This window comes from Sparus aurata, chromosome 8, assembly GCF_900880675.1.
Source record: "Sparus aurata chromosome 8, fSpaAur1.1, whole genome shotgun sequence".
NCBI lineage: Eukaryota > Metazoa > Chordata > Actinopteri > Spariformes > Sparidae > Sparus > Sparus aurata.
This window is the reverse complement of record NC_044194.1, coordinates 10039780-10064728: the sequence shown is the minus strand read 5'-3', so window position 1 is coordinate 10064728 and position 24949 is coordinate 10039780. Positions and strand designations below refer to the sequence as shown.

General features: G+C 41.3%; 3 protein-coding genes across 5 annotated transcripts; 2 read left to right on the top strand and 1 right to left on the bottom strand.

The window, feature by feature from the left end:
* The first annotated feature begins 1108 nt into the window (after positions 1-1108).
* cd9a (CD9 molecule a) lies at positions 1109-11544 on the top strand. 2 transcript variants are annotated; one of them, XM_030425077.1, is made up of 8 exons: positions 1109-1366; positions 6563-6665; positions 7130-7227; positions 7678-7752; positions 8050-8151; positions 10004-10093; positions 10470-10553; positions 10645-11544. In XM_030425077.1, exons 1-8 carry the CDS (start codon positions 1298-1300, stop codon positions 10708-10710), a joined length of 687 nt encoding a protein of 228 aa, XP_030280937.1. In that variant the 5' UTR covers positions 1109-1297; the 3' UTR covers positions 10711-11544. The 2 variants fall into 2 exon arrangements, with proteins under 2 accessions (XP_030280937.1, XP_030280938.1); XM_030425078.1 differs by lacking the exon at positions 1109-1366 and adding an exon at positions 4362-4508.
* bbs10 (Bardet-Biedl syndrome 10) lies at positions 11386-16231 on the bottom strand (the record flags this gene model as incomplete). Its single annotated transcript, XM_030425709.1, has 4 exons — positions 11386-13585; positions 13740-14702; positions 14791-14990; positions 16169-16231. Coding segments are annotated over 4 exons (2019 nt in total), but the record flags the coding sequence as incomplete, so codon positions are not given.
* Positions 16232-17423: 1192 nt separating this feature from the next.
* On the top strand, positions 17424-23570 carry LOC115586229 (synaptotagmin-1-like). Of its 2 annotated transcripts, XM_030425076.1 has the most exons (10): positions 17424-17457; positions 17801-17986; positions 19381-19556; positions 20712-20893; positions 21353-21466; positions 21610-21777; positions 21873-22040; positions 22367-22484; positions 22842-22975; positions 23073-23570. In XM_030425076.1, the coding sequence occupies exons 3-10, from the start codon at positions 19409-19411 to the stop codon at positions 23277-23279; spliced, it is 1239 nt and encodes a 412-aa protein (XP_030280936.1). In that variant the 5' UTR covers positions 17424-17457; positions 17801-17986; positions 19381-19408; the 3' UTR covers positions 23280-23570. The 2 variants fall into 2 exon arrangements, with proteins under 2 accessions (XP_030280936.1, XP_030280934.1); XM_030425074.1 differs by lacking the exon at positions 17424-17457 and having other exon boundaries at positions 17565-17986.
* The last annotated feature ends 1379 nt before the right edge of the window (positions 23571-24949 follow it).

Sequence of the window (24949 nt, the reverse complement as noted above, 5' to 3'; positions counted from 1 at the left end):
AGCCACCCTTCAGCCAAATAATAATGTGCTAATAAGCCTTCAGCCAAACACGAATAATTATATATTAGGTATTATTTATTTGGATAAAGCTAAAAGTATGACAGGGACCCGGGCCTTTGCTTAGGACTCAGCCTCAGTACATGAGCCGCACCTTCTTCCAGGTGAGCTACCAGTCCCGAGTGAATGGCTCCTCCTGGTGAAGTTCTTGTTAATGGCTACCTAATCTATAAAGCATTATTAAATGATCTATTACCTACTAATAATGCCATTAGTTGCAACTTATAGATCTTTAATAGTGTATTAATTATCATAATGTAGTGCCCAGTTTATTTTGAATAATGGCTGCGTTCAAGGACAAATATAAAAAACTGTGAAAAATTGTTATTCAGCTTTAAGATCAAATATTTTTTTTAAACTTTCCGTGGATGTAATAAATCATGAATATTGCACTTAACACCAGGCTGCATGACAGACCAGTTGCGATGCTGTTTTGACTGACAGGGGGGTTTTGGTTCACTTTGTGTTTGTGTGTCTGTCTGTGGAGGAGATGTAGCCGGAGCGGACATACTCATGCTCGTGCACCGTGTTCATTCATGTACAGTATATTCAACCCCCGCGAACGCGCCTTTCTTATTCTGGGTGAATTACGTCATCGCATGCACTGCCCAGGGTGCTGCAGGAAGAAACTTGCGAGCAAAAAAGCCCACAGCGGGTTCCTGCTCGGTGCATAGCCGTGCCATTGTGTGCAGGAAGGACCCACACTGAGCTGAGGCTATAAGCTCCCATGTCTATGAGACCATTTGAGAATCATCTGCATTTTTGAACGAACAGGCGCAATAAAGCTTGGAAATTACCACTAAGTGTCCCATAGATGTTCCCGTATAAGAATATGAGGACGATTAAAACTGCTATAAATACATTAAAAATCACCAAAAGTCCCCCAAGAAATCCCCTGCAGAAATAGTATAAGAACGGAACCGGTTTGCAGAACAAAAAAAAAGAAGCTATTTTAAAGGAACTTAAATGGGAAACCAAATTCAACGAATAAAAGTGAGGTGGGAAAAAAAAAAAAAAAGAAAAAGCCTCCTGAAGCTTTGCCTGAGCAGTCCGTTATGTGTGGGGGCGGACCACTACAGGCGCGCACAGCACGACGCGCGTATCAGTGCCGGCGCGTCGGCAAATAACCTCATTCTGCATACTGACTGTTATTTCGAAGGTCTTCTCTGGTATTATACCGTCGGTCTGAAACAAGGTGACAGCCACCGGCAGAAGTGTGATCCACGGCTCAAGCACCGCCATGGCTGCGCTGTCGGGAGGAGAGATGTGCATCAAATACCTGATGTTCGCCTTCAACCTGGTGTTCTGGGTGAGTTTGAGGGCGAGGAAAACGCATTGTTCTCATGGAAAGCTATACATCCTGCCTGTGTTTTAACTGTGTGTGTGTGAGAGGGGAGAGAGATCTTGGCGTGTATGCGCATTTCGTGTGTGAGCAGGTTACTACAGTGAATGAACATTATACGATGTCCCAGATGCAGAATCGTAACCAAAGCGCCCGCGGCCAGCCTCGGCCACTTGATCAGAGTGTATTCAAAAACAAAGTGTCCCAATGCTTGTGGAGACCGAGCGGGCAGGAGGAATAATCCCCCAGTGGCCAAGTGACCCAGTTCCACCACGCAGACTACACTCTGGAGTTTGCGCGCACGGCATTTTAATAATTGCGACGGGGGGGGGGGGTGTGAGGGAGGGAGCGCTTTATTATAGTGAAGAATGTGGCTGATACAATAATAACTAAGACTTCTGCTACGTAACGGGATGTAAAGTCTTGCGCATGTCAGCCTGCGTGTGTGTGTGTCTGTGTGAGAAGGATCCTGGATATCCCATGAAGGCTATTTGTGTCCCAAAGGCTGCAGGGTGTGTCTGGTTGTGTCCGTTTTGTTTGTGATCTCTGCGTGTGGTTTCATGTGGATGTTCTGCCCCTTTGATGAACATTCATAATTTGTGCTGCTATAGATAGAGACCTGTTCATTACAGGGCAGACAGGGGGTTCCCACGCTGTGTGTGTTTGTGTGTGTGTGTGTGAGGGAGAGAGAGAGAGAGACACACACAAACACAGCAATGATCAAGGCAAAACAAACCAAATTTGGGTATTCAAGAGATTCAAACAATCCACATTGCCAGTGATGAAAAACACTTAAAAATACCAATGAGGCAACTATAAAGTGGCCAACCATTTCCTGTGTGTCGGTAAACAGGAAACCAGGCTCAAACCTCTCACCCACATAAGAGCAGATCTTCACGATTTAAGCCGGAACCGAAGATGATGTTTGTTACGACACCGATACCAGTGTCAGAAATACCTCCGATGCTGCCAAAAAAATCTGGCTTTGGCATCAGCGAGTGCACCAATCTGATTACACATCATCTCTCTAAAAACAGATATTTCAGGACTCCACTCATAATGGCGGAATATGAAACAAATCTTCAGGATTATGTTGGAGGGGTTGTGGCCAACAAGGAGACCTGTCACATATGTTATGAGCCCGTCCGAATGTGCACAGGTGCGGGAATGATGTTAGACCTGATCTTGGGATACTAAATTAAAACTTGTCCCCAAATTACTCATTCTCGGGATCCCTCTAGGAAATCAAAGGATGAAAAAGAACGCGTAATTATTAATGACTCTACTTTTAATTGCCAAAGACCTATTACAGTTCTATGGTTGCAGTCGAAACCACAGCTAAAATACACTCTGTCTCTCTCTTGTCTAAAGTGTTTTAGTATAATTATCATTTGTTGTCGTTCTCTTTTCTCTGGTTTTTACCCACATATCTATAAACTGAATCACAATGTATGTTTACAATAACTTCCGGGTAGAAAACCCCTGCATACATACTTGCCTACTCACAATTCAACTCTCTTTTTCCACCATGTTACTTAGTGTATACACTTTAATTCATTCATTCTCGAATGCAAGACAAGATTAAATGATATAAAGTAGGCACAGCTGACATCAGATAGAGAGGACCATCATGTTTAAAGGGGCAATATGCAGTTTTGGAGAATTTTAATGATGTAAAAAATATTAATGAGGTAATAATACAAACTTGGAAATATTGATCTTTTCCATATGTGAATAAACAAGCTGTTCTCAGAGGAAAATCAGGTCCCCAGATCACTGTTTGAAGCTAGGAAGGTGGCAGGGTCCGCTGCATGTAAAACAGCATGAAACTGTGTTGTCCTTTAAGCTCAGTTTGTTTATTCAGTCTTGAAAACAAAGAGAATTTGTTTATTTAGTTTGTTTAGGCATACAAAAAAATGTTCAATGAAGATCTTCCCCAAAACTACATACTGCACCTTTACCTATATTTCTTTAAATGTTACAGAAATAAATGAGTTTCCCAGCTTCTCATGTCTCCACAGTGCAAATCAACCACCAGCAGTCTACCTGGAAGTGACTGTTGTTCTGAGGGCGATTTGGTGTGTAATCCATTAATTTAAAATGTAGAGCTGTATTCAAGAATACAGATATATTTATTTTAGTAAACTATGGGATTTGTTCAATTTGGGGTACAAATATTAAAAAAGGAAGAAAAGGGGCCCAGCTGCTTCCCAGCAACCTGTGTGCAACTATCCATAAACGGCAGGTGACTCATGTGAGTTCAAACACATCTATCACATAGTATTGAAATATGGTAAAATAGATGTAGCTGTTTAGAAATAATAACACTGTATAGAGTTTTCCTTGTTTCCCAATACAGTTGTATCTGATCAGCACTATGGGCCTATGCACAAAGTTCAGGTATCAGAATCGGCACTGGGTTTTGAACAAATAGTACACCTCTACTGAAGCTGTGACGCACTCTGGTCAAAACCCTGTTTGTGCCACCACAAATCACATGGCACACATATCTGATTACAGCTCAGTCTGGATGCAACAAGAGTGTACAGCTCTGTATCACCGCATCAAGAGCTAGGTCCAAAAACCCGTCTTTCAATCAAAAAAACTGCTTCCTGGGAGGCTGAATGGGAAGCAGTCGTATTTGAGAGCAGTCTATTAACTATAATCACACGCTGTTCAGATGACAGAGCAGCAAACATGCTGCCAGGCGAGTTTTTTAAGAACGCTTTTATGTCAACATGCCTCAACAGAACCCTCTTTGCTTCTAACTCCCACGTGAAACGCCTGCACTACCTGCACTCATGCAGTAGTTTCAGATAAAAACCGTGCATGCATGAACGGAGGTCAAGTTTGTCAAGCACTCTTGCCACTCCTTAAAGAGTCTGGTCAGGTGATTGTATGAGGGCGGGGTAATGAACACCCTTTCCCTCTCCACCACCTTTTTCTAACTGACACCATTACCGTGTGTTTCGCTTCTTCCTGGGAAGAGGTTAGTTGAGGTTGTGTTAGACACTTAGCGGTGCACTGTGTGGAGGGAATCAGCATGGCTGTCGCCGGGGGAATCCAGTGTGTGAAATATCTCATGTTTGCCTTCAACCTTGTCTTCTGGGTAGGTCTATTTTACATTTTATCGAGTCTTATCGCGTTGGGTATGTATGTGTGTGTGGAGAAGTGGAGAAGCTTCCTCAAATAGTATCACAGACACGCACCCTTTTGGTTTGCTCTATTCTACTATTTTGTCCTCTTTGTTTACAGTGGAACATATAAAAATGATACAACAGAAAATATGAAGTGAACAACAGCCGAAAGTGCATTAGAGTAAACACAGAAACACCCACACCCTTTGAATAAAACAGATAGCTTTCAGTTAGGCTCTCAAAGTTAAATATTCACTGACCTGTCTAGGCTGACAAGGCTGGGAAAGTACCTGAGTACGCATGTTGCACCATGCACCATGCACAGACATTTACAGTGTAAAATACCGACTTTTATAGTATTTTGTTCACATGCTGTTTAAAAAAGCAAGAGGACAACAAATCAACGTGTCAGATTTTACTTAAATGCATGCATAAAAATGTGTGTGTGTATGTGGTCACACGCTATGCTAGAAATATTTAATACAAAGTACTAAATATGTTGGCCAATGAGGAAATGCGTGGGTTTTAAAAAAAATCTTTTTGTATCTGATTGTGGTCTTGTTTTTCTGGCACATGCACGCAGACACTTACATGCACTCATGAAAGCATATCATGCTCAGCATCAACTCATGTTAAAACCAGTGTTATATGAAGACCTGATTGATTGAGCCAAATGTCCCGATCAAGACATGAAAGCTGCATGTCACTGGGGTTTGTTAGAAATGTCATGCCAAATTGGTAATGAACTGTGATGTGTGTACAAAGTGTGTACAAAAAAAGGTGGGACGCCATATAAAATATAATGTATATTTAATGTTACCAAATCGACTTAATTAATAAATATAAGATTTAAAGCTGCACTACAACAAGTAGTTTTGAGGAAGTAATTTGTAATCAGAAGAGAACGTTCCTCATCGACTGATTTTTTTTTTTTTTTTATGCCTAAACAAGCTAAACAAAATCTCTTTGTTTTCATGACTGAATAAACAAACTGACCTTAAAGGACGACACAATTTCATCCTGTTTTACTGAACACCTTTCTAGCTTCAAACAATGTTCTGGGGACCTTATTTTCCTCAGAGAGCAGCTTGTTTATTTACTTGTGGACAACATAAATATTTCTGAGTTTTTAGTATTACCTCATTAAAATTGTGAATATTAAAATTCTGAGATGGAATTTTTCACGTACTGCCCCTTTAAAAAAATCTGATGAAGCAAAGTTGGGAAATTTGTTTACTGCTCAAAACAAGTCATATGTGCAATGTTACACATGTAAATAGGTTCACTGATAACAGGTGAGTGATAACAAGCACGGTATGGACGAGGTTCACCACATAATCGCATAAATGTGTGACTACACGGGAACACTTTACAAAACTGTTGTTCGTTCGCAAATGATTACAGCCTGTTTTTATTTACCTTTTCGCACAGCGTCCCAGCTAATTTGAAATCAGAGTTGTAGATAAATACCAGTGTTTGCTTTAATGATATGCAGTGGAACAGTAGGAGATGCTGAGGGAGTATCATTAAAGGATCACTTTCACATGATGAGTAGGCTCATGATTAGGAGTTTAACCCCCGTTGGAGAGCAGATACTGCTGGTGGGGGAGATTTGGATACGGCATGACTTCCTGGACTGGAGGCTGAACAGAAAAAAAAAAAACTGTGAGGATGAGATCTGGAGAGGGTTTCCAGATGGGGCCTGTCAGTGCAGATTTGAAATGACAACTGCAAGCAGCCGAGAAGAGAAGTTTTAAATTCAGACGGCATTAAGATAATTCTTAACTGGCGTAGCGAAACCACAGTTAGCTAATTGAGTTGACAAGTAGGGATATGCATATGGAGAGGGCATGAGTACGAAGAGTATTCTTCCCGTCTGAAACTTTATTGAGCTTCATTTCTCATTGTTATACTGTCGAGTATGATTTGCACAGCAAGACTGACAGTCTAGGAGTGCACAGTGTGCTTAAGACATTTAATGTTGTAATAACTAATTGCAATATTTCCAAATGTGTTTGTGTTTCAGCTTGCTGGCACTGCTGTCTTTGCCATAGGCCTGTGGCTGAGATTAGACCCAAAGACCAAAGGCCTGTTTGAAGGATCAGACTCTCCGTATGTGTTTTACACAGGTAAGATACTTCCATAAGCAGGAACTTCATCCATTATGGTTTTATTGGAAGAATCCACCCGCCAAATCTAAAATACATCTTCCCTCTAACCCGTTGTGCTATTTATCCATCTACTTTTGGTGTGTGTCACTGAGTTTTGAAGATATTGTCCATAGAGATGTCTGCCCTCTTTCTCATACAATGGAACTAGATGGCTACCCCCACTTACCAGCTGTATCCCCAACCAGAAGGTTACATGCATCTACTCATGGACAAGAGGCTAGCTAACTAAGCTAACCGTCGATGTTTACAAGCCTCTCGTCAATGACTACATGCACGCTTCCTTCTGCCAGTTATACGGTCGGTGGATGTGTGTATTTATGATTTTAGGGGGAACTGTCACTTCAAGAAATGTCTGAGTAAAATTCTGGATTGTGTGAATTGTGCAATGCGCTAAGTATGCTTGTGTGTATATGTGTGTGTAGGTGTGTACATCCTGATAGGAGCTGGAGCACTGATGATGGTGGTGGGTTTTCTGGGATGTTGTGGGGCCATCCAGGAGTCCCCCTGTATGCTGGGACTGGTTCGTACCACTTTTTAATTTGTCATTTACCCCTCCTTTCTTATCTTATTAACCTCTTTTGACAAAACACAACATCTAAACTGTTCACCCGACAGTTTATTTCTCTCAGTTTTCGTAGTGATGTCTCTCTGCAGCAGTTTTCACCCATTTGGCCTTCACTAAGAAATGTGAGATTTTCTGCCTTGATCATTGTTTACTGAACAGTATCAAGGCCACAGAAGACTCTCTAGATTACCATGTGCTTGTTGCCCCCCCCCCCCCTCGCCCTGTCTGGCCCTAATCTTCTTGTACTAAATCTCTCAGGAGGAGGAGCCTATGTAAATTAGGTTCAACTACACTCAAGTGACCTTACTTGTGACACATGCACGCAAAGGACATGCGCACATGCATGAATGGAAGCACACATTGATACAATCAGCTGACTTTAATTTTGTCTTTCCCTCTCTGCAGTTCTTCTTCTTCCTGCTTATCATTTTTGCCGTTGAGGTCGCAGCTGGAATCTGGGGATTTTCCAACCAAAGCAAGGTAAGGTACAGGATTGTTGTATCTCTTGAAACCATTTAGATACTGTTACAAGCACTTTACAAACACATAAATAGGTGCATAGGAGATAATAAAATGAGAAAAAAGCAACAATTACAAAACAAAAACTAATAAAATCACAATATGACAGATATGGAGACAAAAAACAGTGAAATAAGAGTAAAGATGAACAAGAAATGTTGCAGTCAGGACTGATAAGGCAGTGTGCAGACAGTTTACTTCTGTCTGCTTAAGAGATGTATATAAAATATCTTTTCTCGGATTGCTTCTGTGTTGCAGGTGGTGAACGACATCACAAACTTCTACATGCAGACGTACAAGAACTACCAGACGACAGGAGATGAACGCCTCAAAGACACACTGCGGTTGATCCAAAAAGGGGTGAGCCTCATTTCATTATTTCTGCCCCCTTTTAAATCAAAATTACTCAGATTTGATGTGGAAGTAATATTCTTTTTTGTTTTGTTTTTAACAAAAGAAATGCATTACCAAGGGAGGTTGTTTTAGGTTATTTCACAAGACTTTTCAAAACCCTCCATAAGTATTATCCATGTTTAAGATGACTTAGAGTTTCAGATTCAGCAAATTAGCTTTAAAAAAAAAACATTCAGCATTTTAGAAATGAGCTAATTCACTGTATTGGTCAGACATGAGAAGGTCAGTATAGATATTGTTTTGGTGCATGTGGAGATAGCGCTGGGAGGCAGTTAGCCTAGCTTAGTGTAAAGACTGAAAGGAGGGTCCAAAGTAGGGGTGCACCGATCCACATTTTTCACTTCCGATCCGATACCTGAATTTGGATATCTGCCGATGCCGATACTATTTCGATACCAGAGCTTTGTTTGCTTTAATATTATTATCATCATCATTATTGTTGATTTATTCAATCGCAGCTTTCATATTACTTGCATTGTCCCATAGAATGACATGTATTTTTTCCAGAGGGATCTCCCAGTGATTTAACATCTCTGTAATAGAGGCTGCGATTGTAGCTCGGTTGTGTGAACCCCTGCACTTTTTACCTCAAGCACCGCACTACGGAAGCCATGTGTATCTGAGTCAACCCACTGCACTGTGAGGCTTATCAGGCAGACATCTGAAGTCCAAATATCTGTAGTAAAGCTCAGGGCCGGAACTCCTTTTAACTTCTCAGCTAACTTGGTTGACACTCGGTTGTATAGTTCAGGTAGCGCAGTTTCTGATAAGCATCTCCTCGATGGTAAACTATGCCGTGGCAGCAAGTGTTCAATCAGGCTGCGAAATCCCGCGTTTTCCACCACTGATAACGGTTGGTAAGTTGAGCAACTACTTGGTAATCCCTTTAGCTTTCACGTTGTCTGCTGGGACTTTACCTTGCTTTTGGAATTACTCCAGAAGTGATTCCTAATGGCTCCTTTCGTCTTTCTGCCCCCTGGCTAAAAATTCCTTGTGCACTTTCACGTTGTGCTTTTTTAAATGTTTAATTGCGTTAGAGGTGTTGTACGTCGCAAGGGAGCTTCAGCCTCTCTGAATAACAGCTCTGCAAACATTGCATTTTGCTGTCTTGCTTTGCGGGGTTTCCAGTGTAAAATATTCCCATACAGCGGGCATGCTGGCTAGCCACGGTGCTGCTCAATGCTAGCAAAACTGTGGAATGGATTTCCTGAACGGGGCGTGTCTCATAACTCTGTGTCTCATTGAGCCATGCCTCCGTTCTGAAAATCCATTCCACAGTTTGCAGCCAGTTAGCAGACTAGCTGGCAGGAATCATTTGTGGAATCATTTTACCAGACAACGTTAAAGCACAGACATGGCTCATGGATTGGAAATCTCTGCAGGTTGGATTGTGAATTTCCGATCGGTGAATTACGTTGGTATCGGACCGGCCCCATCCCTAGTCCAAAGGCAAAAAACGAAACTACCAGCCTGTTGTATCTTGTTTGCTTAATTTTTGCAATAGAATGTGAAAACACAAGTTTGTTGTTTTAGAGGAGTTGTGACCAGGGGGAGAAAATGGAGGAAAACAAGAGCTAAATGAATAGTTTATGGAGGGTAAAAAAACAACCAACCATTTTGACAACCTTTATTAGATAAAGATTCCAGTATGGTGACCTCATTGTGATGACAAGACTTCTGGAACTAGAAACTGAAACAAAACTGAAATATTCCTTCAAAACAATTGCAGTTAGAGAAATGCCTTTGTCCTTTTGTAAGTCATCTTGTTCTCTGAACATGTATTATTGTGTGTTTACAGCTGAACTGTTGCGGACCAACTGGCACTGTAGAAGAATTCGCCAAAGACACCTGTCCCAAGGGCGAGCCACTCGAGGAGCTCATTACTAAGGTACTTCTACCCTGAATGTGTGTATAGATTGGATGCCGACACAGCTAGGAACTTCAATTAAGAGGTACAGGAAGAAAAATATTCAAATACGAGGGGCCATCTGAAAGATCCAGCCATGTCAAACATGCTTCAGCTCTGTGGTGCTTGAGCAATTACTGCATGTCAAATGCATAATGAGGGTCTGACGTGTGTGTCACAAGTTTATCGGCTTTCCCTTCGCAGACTTATTCCCTCAGCCTCCTAGAAGTGTTACTATGGCAACAATGGTTTACTGGAGCCTGCACGCTCTCAGGCTGTCTGTTATACGGCCATAGAACAAGTCCTCTCTAGCAATGCTTTAGAGAAAACTAAAAGGAATCATGCTTGTGTGTTGCAGAGCTGTCCTGACGCTATTGATGAAGTGTTTGACTCCAAGCTACACATCATAGGTGGAGTGGGCATCGCCATCGGGGTTGTTATGGTAAGAAACCCACCAAATTCCGACGCCAGCCGCCCCAGCGTACATGAGCTAACACAAACATAAGTCATATCTGTCTTCCTCTCTCTCACAGGTGTTTGGGATGATCTTTAGCATGCTCCTGTGCTGTGCCATCAGGAAGTCTCGGGAGGTGGTGTGAAACCCACCATCACACCCTCAAGTCCTTATTATTGTTGCATGATGTCACTCCAAGAGTCACATGACTCTCCACTGCCAATAGAAACAATGCTTGTTCAAGGGGGATAACCTAAGCTATGCTGGGTGCAGATATTTCTGATTTTTGAATTATACATTAGTAATTGTAACTGTGCTGCTGACACTTCCTGGACCATATAGTTGCAATGTGGTTACTTGGCCCAACTATAGACTGGGTGTCATCTGTGCTTCAGTGGCAGTGTAGTACAGAAATGTGTAATTGTGTGGTCATTTGGTTGAAATTAGTGTTTGTGAACGGCTAATTATCTAAACAAAAGATCATATTATTGTATACTGATCACATTTCTCACCTTCTGGCAAGGAGTCATGGACTAGGGCCTTAAAAAAGGCAACCACCACCACTTCAGCACAATACAGCAGTAGCCAATGAAATGATACATTTCCTTTTCCTTACAACACTGAAGTCAAACCAAGGTGACTTGTAGCCAACTGAATGCCGAGCTGTGAACTGTGTTGACTGTGGTCTGTTCTAGCTTGGTATTAGAGTAGCATTTCAGATCCGTCATTGTGACATTTCTCCATCTTCTAACTTGCCCTTTCTAAAAAACGCCTTTAAGTTTTTGTCACATTTTGTAAATGTCTTCTTTTTTTATTTGTAAAAGATTTATACACTTAGTTGGTTGTATGGTACTTGCAGATTGATTATGTCTTTTATAATGTCCTTTTATTTTACAGAGACTGGGTTGATTTATAACATATGCACTATGTTTTACATAGTTTAAAATTAATGAGAACCAAATAAACCAAACTGAGTCGATTCTGGAGGTATTATATTATGGCAGTCACTGATATACACAGAACAAGAGGCAAATGAGCTGGAGGTTTTCTTTAGGCCTCACTTTGGCAGGTAACCGAGTAAAGTAATAGTCATAGAGAAATCTTGACTATTAAATTGACTTAATATTATATGGACTCTGCCTTGCATGTTAGATTGAGCTGTGTAGGATATGGGGGCACGCGAGGGTTAGAGGGTGTGGATGCCTTGATGAGAGTGAAAACAACACTCAGGTCTTTCCTCATGCGCAATGGAAAAATAACATTCCTAATACTCTCCCCCCGGCTTCCGCAACCCTTTTTGATATCTGCGAACATCAAGTGTGACTCACGTAGAGTTTGATCCAAAGCACAAACAAAGTCAAGAACCGTCTTTGTCTGAGTTATCCCATCATAATTAATTTACGGAAAAATTTGGAGCACACACTGATTAGAGTAAACAATGCACGTTTATGTACGGTGGTGACTCACGTTAATTTTAAATGACTCACTACTTCCCCAAAAAAGGAGTGAGCGTAAAGTTAGAGTTCCTCTGATAACAGCACAAGGAAGTACACTTTGATTTGGTTGTTGACAGTTGGGTGGGACCCTTTCAGACCCCCCTGCCCCAAATTATGGAGATAACACTAATTATAAAAAGCAGTGTGTATATTAGTGCTTTAATGTCTCCATGTTATTCTGTGTGTATGCCTTTTATATAAAAGAATGTGTGCTTGCAAAGGGAAAGGAGCAGGAAAACTGAGATAAGGAAGAGAAACACTGAAAAAATAGGCACCATGATGAGGACTCAAGAGGAAAGAGGCCAACATCAACACGTAGAGTCTCACACTAGTTCACATTAACACACAGTAGATATGGACTAAATTATTTGAAAACTGCACATTCTGTCCTACACAGAGATAAACACAGACCTTTGTGATGTTCTCTTTTTTAGTGTTATTGCCAAACCTAGCCTTGATTCAGGACAGGACCACCATAACATTTTATTGGCCTTTAAACTATACCACACAGCAGCACTGCCATGGAATGTTATTTACTATCTCAGTGGAAGCACAAACTTGCATGACAAATATATTGTAGAGAGGTAAAATACTAATAACAAAAATAATAATAAATTCTTGTAGCAATCTGCAATAAAGTGCAAATTATTTCCTCCAACTTTTGAATGATACCTGAGTAAGACCTGAGAGAAGAAATGTTTGTGGCTTTCATCTTGGGACAGAGTAAATTCTCAGTCCTCAGCCTCGTCCTCTGTGCCCTCCGAGGAAATGTTCGCAAGTCTGCGCGACTGTGTGTGTATGTGCAGCACAGTGTCCACGTGGAGAAGACTTGAGACACACTGCAGCACAGCCAGAAGCAGCTGGCATTTACAGGAGACAGATTCAAGGCCCAAGTCCAACATAAAACCTTTTGATGATTTGTCAGCCTCTCTACAACAATGCATGCATTGTTTACCCTCCACTAGGGGACATTCACTTTTATCCTGACCCTGTGTGAGTACTGTGTTGTGTTCTTGGTTATATACAAGGCTGAAAGGGGGGGAATGATTCTGAATAAAACTTAAGAGCGCAGTTTGAGTCTGCAGGAAACATCGAGGACTGTGGGAGTAAATCTGTCGGGGCACGCACAGCAGAGCATTTGCCAAGAGCTGGGAAACAGCAGGGAAGCCCATATTTGCGTCATCTGAAACTAAGCAACTGCGGGCTTGTTGTAGAAGGGCATGGTTTAAGAGAAACTCAAATGTCCCACCAGCAGGTATAACACAGCCTGGTTTAAACACAGGCGCATTGCGGATCTGATCGTCTTTATGAAAAGATGTCCTTTTGTTGGACTGCAAGGTCCTCTTTGACGCTGTAGATGCAGTCCTACCCATGGGTTCCCACGTGGAAAGTAGCATGCGGATGGCATCTTGAAAAGCACTTGCACACTGGTCAGTTTGACCTTCCCCTGGACCACAAATAATCAGACTGCAGGGTTTGATTGTGAGCCTTTCCTCCAAATCATTAAAAGCAACATGGACATACCTGTGGAAGAGAAAAAAAAGTTCAACTGGACTTCCATGAAGAAAACAAGATGAAAAAAACACCAGTAATCAGCCCATAGATTACAGGTACGTGTAGCTCACAAGTCACACTTTGTAACTGTATGTGAGTGAGAAAGAGTGATGTGTTTTCATACCTATGAGCTCCCAGTAGTATTGGTTGGCAAAAGGTCAGTGTAGCAACGTTGTCTGGTTCAATCATCCAGCAGTCTGAGATTGGCCTGGCACCACTTAGCTGGGCAAAGAGAGACAGCTCATCTTCACTGACACACTCCACAGCGCACATATTCGCGTGTGCAGCTAAGGCCAGGACAGCAGCTGACTGTTTGACTCCAGATAGGAGCACAGAGACACCCAAACTCTGTAGGTTTGCAAAGACACCCTCTAGTGACCTTTCTGCCCATGTGTTAAACTGCACAAAACTTCCCTCCTTCCCTTGCTCTCCAGATCTTAACTCAAGCACTTCTCCTGCACTGAGCAACTTTGGTTGAAGGTACCCAGTGAAGACTACAGCTTTAACAGGCTTGTGGTCAGTCTGAGGGCAGGGCGTAGCAAAGTCCCTGTGAATGACCTGCCCCTCAATCAAACGTGAACAGCTAATAGGGAAGCCTGATACAGATGTATGCAATGCAGGAAAGTTGTCATTTACAAACTGGAGTGATAAGGAAGGTTGGTCATTTTTAAATTTCCAGTGAGTGAGCAGTTCACAGGTGAGGTCGCTAATAAAGTCACTGTGGGTGCAACCCAGACGGGTTTGAAAGAATGATGCCAAAAGCTTTTGAACACAGTGATTGTTTTTGTCAGCTGGTAATTGTGGCTTTGCAGTGAAATCCTCCCACGAAAGACAGCATCCGTACGGGACCACTCCTGTAGCAATGAGATCATCCAGCTCCTCCAACACGAATGCCAGCAATTCATCAGCCAAGCGCCTAGCAGCAGTGGCCTCTGAGACGTCCCTGGAGTTATACGTGTGAGACACATTCGGCTCCTTGCAGGCTGTTGAGTGAATCATCCGTAGTATAGATGCCAGCATTAGGATAAAGGTTTTGGATCCATCGCCTGTAACAGAGCCGTGTTTCAAGGCACACTCCACCACTATCCTGAAATGAGATACACACAAAAACATCAAAAAAAAAAATGTCACTTGATAAAGAGTATCATAGTGTTAGGTAGAGATATCTGTCTAACCTGGCCAGTGGATGCTCCAGTCGTAGTGCTGTGAGTATGCACGTACCACTGCGGCTTAACATTGCCTGTCCTGTATCTCGGGTGAACAACACTTGTCCTCCTTCAGGGCCAAAGCTGCGGAGGACGACTGACTCCAACACAGACACAGTCTGCAGAACATGTTCCAGGTTAAGATGTTCCACCAGCACCATCGTCACATCCTGGAAATCACACAGGCTAAGGTTCAAAAGAGGGTAAACAAGGGTCCCAACTATCAATCGCTATACACATTTATATATCTCCAGGACACACATGCTGCAGAGGTCTCTGACTTAAAATTCAAAAGCCATGTTCTGAGTTTTAAATGTTAATAAAGTACTACTGTTAAGACAGCTCAACTTTCAACTGCAAGTAAACAGAATGAACATGCCCATAATAAAGACTCTAAATAGTTTCTAAAGTATTATCACATATAGTATCCACATCCACTCCCATGACATGAAAGCTATTGAAAAGAAATGCTAAATGTTCATAATAAATATCCATATAAGATAGAAGAAGCAGTAAAATCCAATAACACCAGGTGTCTTATTTGTTCCATTTTGTAATAAAATTAAGCATTAGTTTGGAGTTACTTCGTCAAATGACAGGGAAGCTATTGAAAAAAAAGGCTTAGTAAATAATTTTGCAAAATAAATACAAAACACATAAGCCATCAAACTCAGTGCGGTACATGAAATCAGTTTAATTTTTTTGTTTGTTTATCTTTTTACCATTATTTTCCACTCATATCATAAAGTCAGCATGAAGATTGTTTTTTGTAAATCAAACAAACAATAGGGTAATTTATTGACGGTCCCTATCTGAGCCTCCAGGGTGGTGCAAGGTTCTGGAAGGCGAGCTAACCATCCTCCTTCAGCCAACACTGGGCGAAACCCAGTAAGAGACGCCGCTGAGTGTCTCCGGAGTAAATGTCTGTCGAATATCTAGTAACCTAAAACTAATTTTACTACGGTCAGCAACCATGAATACATCTCTGGAGCAACAAGTACTTTATTACAATACCACATGTTACGTTTGTCATAACAGTTAATAGTCAGCATTTGTCAGAGTTCACCATGCACATGTCCTGTGTGCATCTCCTTCATTACTCGTCATGTCACAAGATTAATACATGACAGCGTTTTGGTGCGAATCCCTATTTTTACTGTAGTTTGCCGCCAGCAACTAGCTAGCTACCGGTGTAGCTGAACTAATGCAGCAACTCGTCAGCGGCTGCGGTGAGCCTATTTTATGACTAAACCTATAAATGACTATAAACTATCATTTTCTAGCTGCCAGAAAAACAAAAATAATACATATCCTCTCATAACAGAATGCTTTAGTCCGGAAAACTCACCGTCAGTCCAACAGGAACGCTTCCTCTGTATCCTAGTGACGAGATTCTTCTTCTGTGGTTTTGCCCCGTAGATGTAATTTAGATCAGGAATGACTATCGCCGCCTAGCGTGTGGAGGTATGAGCTGTTTTCTGACAAACCAAGAATGCTGGTATACATTGTTCATACACTGTCTATACACAAATACTGTACGTGTACAGGGATATGTGTAATTATTCCCTAAAGTAGATTTATGATTATTATGATGTGAATATGAGATCACTGCATGTGGATGTTATGAGATTGTAAATGCAAGTTTGAGTGTTTACGCGGACGTCATATGTCTATTCACAATCTCCCTGCCTAATAATAGTGATCGCAGGTGTGGAAAAAATACATGAGAAGATTTGCAGAACAATAAACCTTCTGTCTTGTAAGTCAAAGCCCAAGCACAGGTATAGACAGTGTATGAAATCCATATTTCTGCTTCAGTTTCAGGTTTTTCGTGTGATTGTGCATGCTGGCAAAATAATCCATTGTTTCACTATCAGTAACACCTGTGCCTTTTGGACTATTACAATTCAAAATCAAAGTCTCGTGTAAAAAAGGCTGTTGGTCCACTCTTTAGAAGCTTTGTCTCTCAGCACATGTGAGGTGCTCTGCTTTCTGGAATCACTTTCTCTTGGGAAATTCAATCATCTTTAGTGCATCCTGTTTGCAGAAATATATAACATCAGCTGAGCTTATAGCCATGACATTCGCTTTTTTTGTAAATGTTTATAACACTCTTAAAGTGTGTTTCTCTGTATGTGAAGATTGCTTTGTCTGACTGAACTCCTGGAATATTGTTCTCAGACAGTGCTGGTAAAGGCGATCCTTAAATGAATCCTATATAGAGGAGACTTCCTCAATAAACAAAAGAAGCATAATATTTTGATACACATAACTGTTCTACAGCCAAAAAGAAACAGACATTTGTGGGCTCAGGTCAACTGTCAAATATCATAAAATAGCACAATAAAAATGTCTATCATAAGCAAACAAATCACATATATCTCTACCTTGCCCACCCCCCTGCCCCCTCTCTTTCCCTCTTTCTCATCCCTCCTTCTGTACAGTATCTCTGTGCATCTCTGGCACCTCAAGGTGAATGGGGCGGGGCCGGAACTTGATCTCTGTGTTGCTGCAGAAACCACATCCTAAGTTTCTAAATCAGGCAACATCATCTATACATAGACAGCATGAGACAGTTCTGCAGCTACTGCCAGATGTACTGATGCACACAGACCGACGGAGCTGTCCACTCTGAATGTAAATGTTCTCTATTGCTGAACGCTCACTATGCTAACGAGCCTTTAAAAAGCGATGTCACTTCCCTAATGAATATGCATCAGTGGCCCGGTGAGGGTGACCTGTAGGGATGGGACAGAGGTCACACAAGAGGTGGGGCGTCAGAAATGAGCACCAGTTCTCCCATGAGACCTGAATGGACAGAACACATCCACCCAAACACATGCACACACACTCACACATATAGACGGAAGCAACACAAAGTGACCGGGCTGCATTGCCACCTATCCCGACCCCAACCCTATCTTGTCCTTCCCTCCCTTCCTCCATCTCTCCCTCTCTCTCTCTCCCCATCTTGATCCAGCTTACACACACCTGCGCTCTTCTTCTAGAGAACTGGTGAGACACAAAAACTCTCCTACCTCACCCGTTTTCCTCCGCCTCTCCCGCCCTCTCTGGTCCTGTCATCTTTTCCCATCATCCTCCACCTCTCTGTTAGGAATAGGAGTACCTGTGAGCTGAACACGGCTGCTGGGACGACTGAATACAGGTACGTCTTTGGGTCCTTTTGTTTTGTCTTTGTTTCATCGATCATAAACGCTTTGATTTATTTCTGCGTCGACTGGGCTAAGTGAATGGTAACTGTGTGTAAACCATGGATGGAGGTCTGTGCAGGTCATTCTGTTGTTATTGGATACAGCATTGTCGTGAGTGATTTATTATTCTGTAACTCCAGTTTCAGTAATTTCTTTCTTTTCAGCTGCAAGATCTGCTTCTTCTGAAGGTTGAGAGTTATTGTAGAGTAAAGCCAATAACAAGGAGGATTTTTGTCTTAAACTTGTCATCTCAGAGTTCAGATCTTTCATCTCGACACCACATTTCATAAACTATATTGAATTTGGCACCTTGTAAGATCGGGTGTAAAAAGATTCGCAGCTGCATCGACAACTGAACTTGGGGGAACATATGGTGCGAATAATGAGTCACCTCTGCAGCAGAAATGAGAGAAATACGACGATACCTACATTTGCACGTATACCATCTTCTGACGATAATTACCTTTGCATATGAAAATGTAAAAGCTGTGAATTATTCATTAACACTTGGTTGCACTTTCACAAAAGAAGATCAGTGTCACACACACTGCCCTAAATACAGTGTAATATGTACGATATATTAAATAATCACATGATCAGTATAAGAGAAGTGGAAAATGAGAAATACTGTTACTGGTTCCTTTTATGTACCTTGAAATCTTGCAGCTGTTTGTTTGTGTCAGTGTCAAGTGAACAATCCCGAAAAAGCAGACATAAACTGAGATCAGTGTTCGCTTGGGTGCTGGATCACATCTGCTGACTCGACCCCAGATACTCAATACCTGGGATGTCTGCAGAAATGAAAAAAAACATATCAAAACATTGTTTCACTTGGGAATCAGATCCCAGCAGCAGCAGGACTTTTTCTCTAATATACAGTTGACCTGCACTGAGCATGACCTTGGCACATATTCTCACCTCTGGCAGCTCGCTGTGGAACAGCAGCGGTCCACGCGTGACGCCTCAACTTCACTTCTCCCCTTCCTCTCCTCCATCACTCTCTCCCCTCCATGTCAGCAGGTTTGGCAGAGACACCGGCTTGCATATCCTGTGTTCAAGTGTTAGTGCCAGACCAGCAGAAAGAGGAGAAGACATTTGACTCTGATGGTCATACAGTGTCTATAAGCAGATTACTGCCTCAAATACATCTGATTAATAGCGTTGATGGAATCTCTGCTCCGGTGTGTGTTTAAATAGTTTGCTTGGATGAGATTTTTGCAAATTTGGAAGGCATTTACTGATCTGCCTGATTCTGCTTTGGGGAAGTGTAATGTTTCGTATATTGCACACAAAATGCTCTCCTGCTGGGGCTGAGCCATCTTTTTTTGTGTCCCTGTTTCTCTGCCAGTATTGGATCTGCTTTCACTCCTCAAATAATGACTGGGAACCGCCGAGCAGCCCCATCTGGGAGGGGCTACCCCGCTACTCCAACCCACTTGCCAAATGCAACAACCCAGCCAGACCAAAAAGAACCTGAAGGCCAGCATCCCAACAAATTCATGAGTGAACTGCACAGCATCCACAGTGAGTTAGACACCCAACTCACTCATTCATGGGCCTTTATGTAGGTCTGCTATAATATAAATGATTATGGTCATGCAAACAGCATCTTTAAAGAACCTTGATGACATTTCCCAACACCTGAAACCAGTTTAACCCTGAGGGATTTTGGTAAATGTGAGGCATCAAAGTATTACCTTGTTCTAAGAATTTTAAGATCAAACTCATTGATGAACTTCAGTAAAATGTCAAGAGATTTGAGTTTAAATGTCTAAAATTGATTTGAAAAAAGATGTGAAGTTGAAATGATTCTTTAGAATACTGTGCTGGAAACACTGAACTGAGGTGCTTAACTTCATGCCGTGTGCTTGACTGAAAAATGAAAAACGTTCTGAAGATATGCAGTAAAATTGCACACTTCATATCGAGTTATAGTTTTTCATTCTATCCATAACTATATTTTAAAGAGAGTACTGTCTATGGTAATGTTTTCATTGGAAGATATGGCCCCCTTTTCTCAGAAGTAAAAGGTGCTGAGGGTGTCTTGTTTTCAGGAATGTGCCACTAAACAAATGTCACACTACATATGACAAGTATTTTTTCATATTGTCCAGATTTACTCCATTAGGTAGGTTATGTTTGAAAATGCATACAGGACAATTATCACCTTAGCAGAAGTGCATTATCTGCTTGTTTTCTATTGGATGGAAGTCACTCCTCGGATGTGCCCAGAAGTTTATGCATACTGCTTGTAATGCTATGTGCGTGAATATTGCAGAAAACTGCAAGTCATGAAAGATGGCATCTTGCATTTGCATATGTCAGTTGATATCAGGGTCATCTATCACTCTGATGACACTTGAAAACAAGCACAACACATAGGAGCAAATGATAGCACTTCACAATACGTTGTCTATGGTGTTCCCTAAAAATGACCACAGATATTACAGCAGTATTGGATCGCATTTTCCAGTGTCTCTGATATTTTATTCAGTCCCTAAGTAATTGGGGGAAAAAGTTTAATCCTGAACGTACATTTAAGGCTGACATCAAGTGGCTGACTAAAAGTATATGTAAATGAATTATTTATCATTTGTGTGTGTGTGTGTGTGTGTGTGTGTGTGTGTGTGTGTGTGTGTGTGTGTGTGTGCGTGTGTGTGTGTCCACATGGATTTGCAGTGCCATCATGGGCTGTTGCTGCCCTCTGCATCGTGACTTTGTGCGCAGTGTTGTCGTGTGCCGTGTGTGTGTGGAAGAAGTGCTTGAAAAAGAAAGACAAGGACAAAGAAAAGGACAAGAAAAAGGGAAAAGAGAAGAGCAAGGGAGACTTTGACACTGAAATGGATGAAGGTTTCAACAAGGTACACACACAAGACACAAGGACACACACACACACACACATACACACACACTCCCTCCTGCAGATGTATCGTCCTTGCAATGTATCACAGTCATGACGTTGGGGTCACACAGGAGTAGTAAAACTGTCAGTGTGTGTTAAGACTAATAGATGTTTTGCACATCCCTCATGTTGGTAGTAAAGGCTGCGGTCTGAGATGAGTTGTGTTTCTTCAAGGATGCAGGTCACATTTAAACACACTGATGGTGTTAAATTACCCCTGTCCCCTTTAAACAATAAATAAGCGTTAGATGGTAACTTTATCTTTGTTTAATTGCCTCTGGCTGTGTAATGCTATACAATATACTGAAAGAACACAGCACAAATAGCTGCTCCACACATTGACAGACGCTCCTTATTGATTACTTGTAGAAGCTATGTATTTCACCTGAATGTGATGTGTGTCTCTGTGTGTGTGCAGCCGCTGAAAGATGAAGGCGGCAAAGAAACAGAGCTGTCACATAATGAGCCCAAGGAGGTGGAGAAGTTGGGCAGGCTTCACTTCACATTAGACTACAACTTCACAGAGAATACGGTGAGACGCTGCTATTTGCTGTGACATGTTGTTGCCCACCATCTGCCAGCTTTAAAATCTCACATTTTAATACTTTGCTTCTCTCCGCCAATTAGCCACCTCCTTTTCTCCTGCTAATACTTGTCTTTGCTTCTACATTCTAGCTGGTAGTCGGCATCTTGCAGGCGGCTGAGCTTCCCGCGATGGATGTGGGAGGCAGCTCTGACCCTTACGTTAAACTCTATCTGCTCCCAGACAAAAAGAAAAAGTTTGAAACAAAAGTTCATAGGAAAACCCTAGAACCGAACTTCAATGAGACTTTCACATTTAAGGTAAATTAAAACTCCAAGATACGTGATTTTTGTTCACTATCAGCACACGGCACAGGATTGATTTCAAATTAGCGTCTTTGATGTGTGCTCTCGAGGTACCATACACTGAGCTGGGCGGGAAGACGCTGGTGATGACTGTGTACGACTTCGACCGTTTCTCAAAACACGATGCCATTGGAGCTGTGAAGATACCCATGAGCAGTGTGGACTTCAGCCAGTCTCTGCAGGAGTGGAGGGATCTGCAGAAGGCAGAGAAAGAGGAGGTGGGAGCACGCTGTGAAAAGGGACGAGGAGATGAACTTGAAAAATGAGGAATATACATCTTGGATAAGCAAACCTATTTAGGTTTTCCAAAACGGGTATTTAGCGGAAAACAATTTTTCTTGTATGTTCGGTGTTTAGGTATTGTAGGCTGATGTATACTTGGCATGAGTAAAATAAAAAGTACTTTCTCCTTTTGTTACTTATTCTTAATTTGAAGCAACTCTGTCTGTGAGGAAGACCTTAGCCTCTAGTAAAGTTGCTATTAAAGGTTTATTCTTTTATTATATGCAACAGCAACATACTCAATTATTTTTCTTTGTTTTAGAGTGAGAAGCTTGGAGACATATGTTTGTCCTTGAGGTACGTGCCTACTGCGGGGAAGCTGACGGTAGTGATTCTGGAGGCCAAAAACCTGAAGAAAATGGATGTGGGTGGATTATCAGGTGATTCCAACACTTGATTCACGTAGACTTCAATGCCACAATTAACTAATCTTTTTTCTTTCTTTTTTTTTTTAAAATCACTCTGTCTTCAACTAATATAAATGCCTCAGTACATTTTATAAGATGAGTGGGTGCACACTTAAAGCAATAGCCCAGGTTTGATAGCTGTGGTTAAGCATTAAGGTCTATTAACTACTTTTCAAGTGGTGTGTCCACTTTCAAGCAGTTTCTATTTGGGGGAAAACTATCAGGAGCGCCTACAATAGATGTTGTGTTTCACTGATGGAGTTACTGCATCTGTGCCAGGCTGTCGGTCTGTTCCTCTGCCATAAAACCTCTCTCTTTCCTCTCTATCAGACCCTTATGCGAAGATCCACTTAATGCAGAATGGGAAAAGACTCAAGAAGAAGAAAACAACGATAAAGAAGAACACTTTGAACCCTTACTACAATGAGTCTTTCAGCTTTGAAGTGCCATGTGAACAAATAGAGGTACACATTTTTTGTCACACGCACACACACATACACAAATGCCATCCATCAGAAAATAATTAATTATCTCTCTGTGTGTTTCTGTTTTTATTTGCAGAAGGTGCAGATAGCAGTGACTGTGTTGGACTATGATAAGATTGGGAAGAATGATGCCATTGGAAAGGTGCTGCTTGGCGGTAACAGCACCGGGACTGAGCAATGCCACTGGGCAGACATGCTGGCCAACCCAAGGAGGCCAATAGCCCAGTGGCACAGCCTCAAACCAGAGGATGAAGTCAACGTGCTGATTTCCAACAAGAAATGAAACCGTGATCTCAGTGTGCTATGAAACCTCGCAGCATTTACCTCAGCTACTTCCAATTTACGTTCCTACCTCTTCCCTAAAAACCTTTTACTGTAAGCTGCTTAACTAATGTAAATCTACCCAATAATACCCTGTTTTAACCTCGACACTATCCGAGACACTCTTACGGACTTTAAGCCTTCTTCCCTCAGTAATTCCCTCCTCCTGCTTCTGCCTTAACTGCTACAAAGAGTTTTAATCACAGATGTATCACCATGTACAGTGCTATTAAACCAGATGAGATTTTTAAAACCTTTGTACGTTTTCTTCTGTTCTGGGTTGTTCGACAAAATACATGCTACACCTGACATTAACACGATTAACCTGCAGAGGGAGACAATCCAAAGGATAATGAAATGAGAACCTCTAATGCCCGCTGTCGCTGCTTTACTTTTATGATGTTCAGTGTGTTGCAATTTGCCAAAACTCCTTCAGTTGTAACTTATGTGCTCTAAATGTTTTTATCCCATTGCAATATCTTAGAGTAGAAATGATACCTATAAAGCTGAGTGTGGTGTTGGAGTACAGCCTAGAATGAGAGAAATGCCAAGATAAGTGTCTCTGCATCATAGTTTCATAGACAGAATCACAAATCAATCTAGAATATGATTCAATACTTTCTTCTGTCTCGGTATTACATGAGTAATATGAAATAAGCCTTTTATACAGCTGACATTTCTACTTGCAGAAAGCACAGGTATCACTTATAATCAATATTAAGTGTGTTATTTATGGCTTGGTTTCATTCAAGAGTCCTAGTAAGATAACAGTGTGACAGTAACCCAGCATGCACAATACCAGGACACTGAAAATGAAGCAATTAAATGGAATTCAGACATCACAAATTTTATTATTTACACTGTGCTCATAGTGTCAAAATGTCTTCTGTAAAACCTTTTATGCTTTAGTTTTCAATCATGTGTCTATGTTATGTCCAATGTGATACTTCATTTTTGAATTTATTTAATCTTAGATGGGAAATAAGCACAAGGCATCATGGTTGCTGATTGGTGTACAACCATTTATGTACATGTCAGAGCTACATGCTGACACAATAAAATCAATATCTTCACAATATGATACATTTCATTTTGAGATTCGATAAACTGTATAATATGCTAATACAACCATCAGCAATCAGGATTACCTGTTTCTAAATTACAATTACAAGTATTTGATTGTTAAACACAGCTGAGTTGTAACAGTACGGAAGAGGATTAGGGCCACATGTGAATTTTTTTTTAGTTCTGACTTTAATCTCAGAATTCTGAGAAAAAAGTCCTAAAGCACAGAAAAAGGGTTTCTGTTGAGGCATTTAGCTTCAGGTATGTCTTGGCATTTGGTACGTTTTCATTTTATGCTAATTTTATTTTTTAAGGAGCTAAATACACATATGTTCTCCTCTTTCCAACTTGAATTGACAATGACAATTTACCTTAACAGTTACTGTAAGGTGAAGTTATGTGTGAGCAAAAAGGTGTCTGGGAATGCACATTATTGAAGCATTGATCTATTTTATTTATGCTAAGATATATAAAAACAGCAATATATCTAAAAGGTAATGTTGATGATAACATGTGACGTCACATTATTTTAAGCTAAATGCTCGAAGGTGAGCATGAGCTAAAGCT